General features: G+C 40.2%; 1 protein-coding gene across 1 annotated transcript; it reads right to left on the bottom strand.

The window, feature by feature from the left end:
- Window positions 1–2,272: 2,272 nt before the first annotated feature.
- Window positions 2,273–4,053, bottom strand: LOC107755279 (stonustoxin subunit beta-like). Its single transcript, XM_016572026.1, has 3 exons — window positions 4,047–4,053; window positions 3,309–3,428; window positions 2,273–3,212 (listed from the first exon to the last, which is right to left on the bottom strand). The coding sequence occupies exons 1-3, from the start codon at window positions 4,051–4,053 to the stop codon at window positions 2,650–2,652; spliced, it is 690 nt and encodes a 229-aa protein (XP_016427512.1). The 3' UTR covers window positions 2,273–2,649.
- Between the last annotated feature and the right edge of the window lie 1,632 nt (window positions 4,054–5,685).

The raw sequence follows: 5,685 nt of genomic DNA on the forward strand, positions 1-5,685 counted from the left end.
TGCTCTGGATCCTATAGAATTAACCTCAGCTTGTCTTGGAGAACGCACCTGACTGACGAGAGTTCTCTGTCTTCTTTGACCTGGCGTTCCTAAATATAATGCTTCTAAATGCTGATTTAATTCATTGACCTCAACTGGTGGGTCTGTTTCTGTCTCTGACTGACTCTGTGGTTCTGGTTTTCTATCCCTGAAAGGGAGTCTTCTCTGTACTTGCGGTGTTCTAACAGGGGTCGGTGTCACATTTCTCTCTGTCCGTTCTACTATTAACTCCTCATAATTTGAATCTTCCTGATCCTCATCATCTGAGCTACTGTTTGAACTGATGCTTTCCTGCCCTGCGTCGGAATAGTATTCATCAAACCTATCATTGCCTACCGCACTCCTAATTATTCTTTCAAGTGCGGCTTTATTTGTCAAATCTTTCTGAGCTAAAATTGCTCGTTTAGCACGTTGAGTTGATGAGGTGTCTGCGAGGATCACCGTAGCAGCCCCTCCATTGAGCAAACACCATACCTGTCCACATGTTATGCCTGGAGCATATTCGGTATCCCACATATTTTGTCTGTCTAAAGTAGTTTATCTTTTTCTACTCTTAGCATGTGTGGGTCTGTAAGATTCTTTCCCTAGCCGGAATGTTTCATAAGTATTACCGACTTTTAACTTAGGAAAGGGGTTTTCTACCTGATCTTTCTTTCTTTTAGAAGTCTCTGTCTGCCTTAATACTGGCCATTCAGGATCTGAATCATATTCTGAAGTTTCGGCTCTGGCATCTGTTGCTTCCTGTCTCGGACCTGCTCCCTGATCTGACCTCCCTTCTCCAGCCACTGCATCTTGGTTCACTCTTTGTGTTATATTTTTTAACACTGTGGCATCTGGATGACAGATTATCCACATTTTAGGCCAGTCAGTTTGGTCAGTTTTTCTTAATAATGTTGTCACGAGGGCTGCTCCCATTTCGATTTAATTAAATCCAAAAATCCCTCCTGATATTATTGGCATAGCCACTACGCGATATTCATTGTCTCTGGCTAGCGCACATATTTTATCTACCAGAGTATCCACCGTAAGCATAGCTGTTAAATGTTCTTGAAGATTCCCATTTCTGCCCTTTTCATGTCCGATCGCATGTATTAATGGTTTTCCATTTGGTCTTCCTATTTTCTGCAAAATTACATCACCTGTTCTAAGGGGAGTCCTTCTGCACTGTATCAGTTTATCTTACTCTCCCTGGAACCTCTGTCCTGCTCGTTTTCTAAGGTCCCCGGCTACTGCAGCCCCGTGTTGGAGATTTTTATTAGCCGCGTTCACTAAAACACAAGATTCCTCTTCCAATTCCAAGCGCCCTTCTTTGAGAACAATTAAATTCTGTCCCTTTCCAAAATATATTCTAAGTGGTTCTTCGAAATGCGTTCATTTCCCTCTATGGGAGGGATGAAACTAGGAGCCAAGGACCCTCTTTCAGATCCTTCTCTTGTTTCCACTTCATCTAGGGCGTCCCAACTTTTCATGAGAATATTTCGAATCTCACCCCAAGATTCGTCAAAAACTCTCACTTTCGGGGATCCATCCCTGCCTCCCTTACTAGAGTAAATAAAGGACGGGACTTCTGCTCCATCCCGTATTCTAATATTCACTATGGAGGGAATCATTCGGATTTCTCCCCATGGGATCTGACTGGACCCACATCTACACTGCGTGGGACTTTAGCTGGAAATAGGTTTTCTCTTCTCTAAGAGTTCCTGAACCCTTTGTCTTTTTACAGGTATTTTCAAGCCTGCGCGCGCGTTTACACATGTCCCTCTGGACTATTTCTGTGGCTGTGGTCTGTGAGGACTTACTGCTTCTCGCTCACTATTATCCCTGAATTTTCTTCCTTAATATTCAAGTCCCACACGTTGGTCGCCATGTTGTATTTATTAATCGTCTGGATACCCAAAAACTCTAATTTACCTCTCTACCATCCCAAAAAGCCAATTCCAAATCAGTAGATTTGCCCTTACCTCTCAGATTGGGAGATCTGAAATCCTACAAAGATGTCCGCGCTCACTCAGTCAGGTCCGGACAGCTTTGGGCTCGACAGAAGTCTTTTTCAGGTTCAGATAATAGGTTACTAATAATAAATCACTCCGAGTCTTGTTTTAAGAGAGGTTTAAACGTATCACCATATGAAATGGTTTTGCTTTATTAAAAACAGAAACTCATAAGCAATAAATAAAAAATAACAGCGAGTACAGACTTCACCCGAGATGTTTGTCACACCTTGTTTGCCTAAGTTCTTCATTTCAATTAATTGTTTCACCCTTTTCATTAATCGCTTATTTATACGCTCATGTTGATACGCTCATGTTGATGAATTAACCGAATCAGATTTTTAGCTGTGGAGATGAGTTCCTTCTTCTCTTTTTGACGGCCTTGTCGTGTCTTCTCTGTAAGGACTCTACAAGCAGATCATCGAAAGGAATTTCCAGTTCACATGTTTTATTCAGATTTCTAATGTGTGGGGATTGGCCAGAAGATTGAACATTACTCGTTGCATTATGTAATCCAACAAAACACAAAAGTCGTCAGTGGAATGTTGCGTTTACAATAAAGTCAATATGTGTGTGTTTCTATATACTGACTGAAATTAAGATTAGAAGACTGTGTGTCTTAGTTGTTTTTCACAGGACGCTGTTTAATCTCACACAGAGACACTGAACTATCAAAATAAACCCCAAATCCAGCATAGAGGGGTTCAGTAAATTTGGTGTTGAATGTGTGTAAGTGTGTGAGTGTGTGTGTGTCAGAGACACTGTAGAAGGATAGAGTGCCGGCCGACCAGTTCAGATACACTCCTACTCTTTTAGAGGGACTTGACAGGACAGATATGCCTGTGCTCTGATTGTTGTGTTTGGCAGTGATACTGTTTTCATTACAGTCTAGACTCCAGGACTTTCCATTTAATCCAAATATAGAGTTACTAGTCTCTCCTTTCCTGCTGATTCCTTTATATGTCACTGCTATATAAACCCCAAACCCACCGCTCCATTCAGCCTCCCAGTAACAGCGTCCAGTCAGACTCTCTCTACACAGAACTTGACACCATCTATCAAATCTCTCTGGATGATCAGGATACAGCTGTTGCTCTCTCACACATGCCATCTTTCTGTTGCTCTCAGTCAGAGCGAGATGAGTGTTTGCTGTGTTTAAATCCACTGCGAGAACACATGCATCTGAACAAAAAACAAGAGGTAAACAATAAGAGAAAATAATAACACAACAAAGTGATAATGATTATGATGTGTGTGTGTGACCCCCCCCCAACTAACTGTTTATGGGTAGGTGTGGGGTTAAGGGGTACAGGGCTAACAGAAGAGGACTTTTTGTCAGCATGTGACCTACATTTCTGTAGTCCTGTTGTAATCCTGAACTCTCCTCCATGATCCAGACTACAAGAACAAAAGATTTTACATACATTTTACATAACAATAAAAAATAAAAATACAAAACATCAAACTTCAAATACACTTTTGAAAAAGATAAACTGCTCTCTCAAAATCAAATAAAATCTTCAAACAAACATTTAAAATTCTCAATTTTTTCACATGAATACGGTTGAAGAGATCATCAAACTGATATTAACTTATAGTCCAGTTGAATATAAAGTCCATTCTCCATTCCTTTACCAGAAGATTCTAAATTACTTTAACATTTGTCATATTTATACTAAATTACTATATACTACATATAACTATTTCTTTGCTTGGCTGTGAAGACACTACCTCTGAATCAGTTTGGTGTAATCAATTTGGTGTAATCGAACGTTATTTTGAGCTGTACATTTTAGTTTTGTAATTTATTTAGTACATGCACACATTCTTAATTAAAATTTACAATGTAAAAAAAGGACAGTGCAAGAGTAGACAGGAAGCACTGGGGGAGGAGAGAGGGGAACAGGGTCAGCAAAAGACCTCAAGCCAGGACTCGAACTTGTGTCACCCAAAGTGCTGCTAGGCTATGCCCCCGACATCTTTTAGAAACCTTTTATGCTGTCTGTAAAACAATACCAGCCATTATGTAAATGAAGTTGCTACTGATTGAAATTTACCAATAAAATTAGTTGTAGTATGCTAAGGAAGTTCAGAGACCCCATTGAGTGAGATGGTTCTCAGTGGCTCACTCCCATTCCCATGCTATAATCAAGTGATGTTGCTGAAGATATGATCACCCCGATGGTGTGGCAATAAAAATAGCTTGAACAGATGATTATGTCTATAGGTGCTTTTGCACCGCATATGTCTAGGGACTCCGTTCTAGAGAACCAATTTCTCCCTTGCATTCGCACCAGCAGCAGGAGCTCTGAAGTGGCCGACAGCGACGTCTTTATTCGCGGCATTTAGAAACATCAACAACCGGTGAATGGAGGACGCTATATTCTGAGCTGTTTTTGTTGTGTGTCGTGGGTTTCATGATAACGGAGATGGAATGTAAACGCACAATTTACACGATTGAAAGAGCATGAAAGTCTGACTAAATATCCTATGACAACTTGCAGTGTTATCATCGAGGCTGAGAAAAGAACATAACACTGCAGACAACAGGTAAATGCCGTTATCGCTGATTCCATGTTCGTGGAGTAAATATTTTTACATGGCTTTTTAAAAATGCCGGGTAGCCGGAGTTTCGTGTGCGTTTGGCCAATCAGCGTGCACTTACATCACTGGTAGTTCCTATAGAACTGTTTTAGACCCTACTCTGAAGTACAATGTTAGAAATCGCTGTAGCTTTACCAGCACACTACTGTAAAAACCTACAGTACAATACCACATTTATCCATTACAGTAAAATACTGTAATTTATATTGCATTCTGGGTAATTTTGACTTGGCGGGAATATTTTAATTGCTGTAACCTTGCTGTAGCCTGACTGTAATGCACCAGGCAATAACACGGGATTGCTAAAATAGCGCGCCACCTGACGTCACATCACAGACAGCACAGCTGCTGCTGACCGGAGAGAGAAGCAGAATGGAGGATTTATGCAAGTTCGGTAAGTTAATTTGGTTATTATATGTTTTTATTCTAGCGTACATGATTTTTAGTGTGGTATGAAACTGCAAGTTTAGCCAGCGAACGTTATAATCTCCTCCCTCAAAGCTATAGTCGAAACTCCGTGAGTTAAGTAACACGATGTGACAGCAAAAACATGGCGAGTGAGAAGAAAAGAAAAGTGGACACGGAAAATAGATGGGTGACATGTCCGGTGAGTATGCTGGCCATGCAAGAACTGGGATGTTTTCAGCTTCCAGGAATTGTGTACCAAAGTCAAGTAAGATGCATGCCAAAATCTTCAAGCAATGTCAAGCATATGATGTTTTAAATAACTTTGATGTATTGTTGGAGTGCATGAAACACACATGTAACGCTATAGGCAACACAGTCTATGTGATTTTAGCCCATACATCGTCAACAAGTAGGCAAACACATTATTGAATTAAAATGTACTTGATTTTTTGTAGCTCTACAGTGTGGTCCACTTGTCTTTGCACTCTGGGAAGGGCACTGCTGTCACAATGCAGTTTTTTGTAAGTATTATTTAAATTAATTAAATGTTTATTTACAGTTGAAGTCAATAGTTTACATACACCTTGCAGAATCTGCAAAATGTTAATTATTTTACCAAAATAAGAGCGATCATAAAAAAATG

Source organism: Sinocyclocheilus rhinocerous, unplaced genomic scaffold (assembly GCF_001515625.1).
Source record: "Sinocyclocheilus rhinocerous isolate Xijiao unplaced genomic scaffold, SAMN03320098_v1.1 scaffold18138, whole genome shotgun sequence".
Lineage (NCBI taxonomy): Eukaryota > Metazoa > Chordata > Actinopteri > Cypriniformes > Cyprinidae > Sinocyclocheilus > Sinocyclocheilus rhinocerous.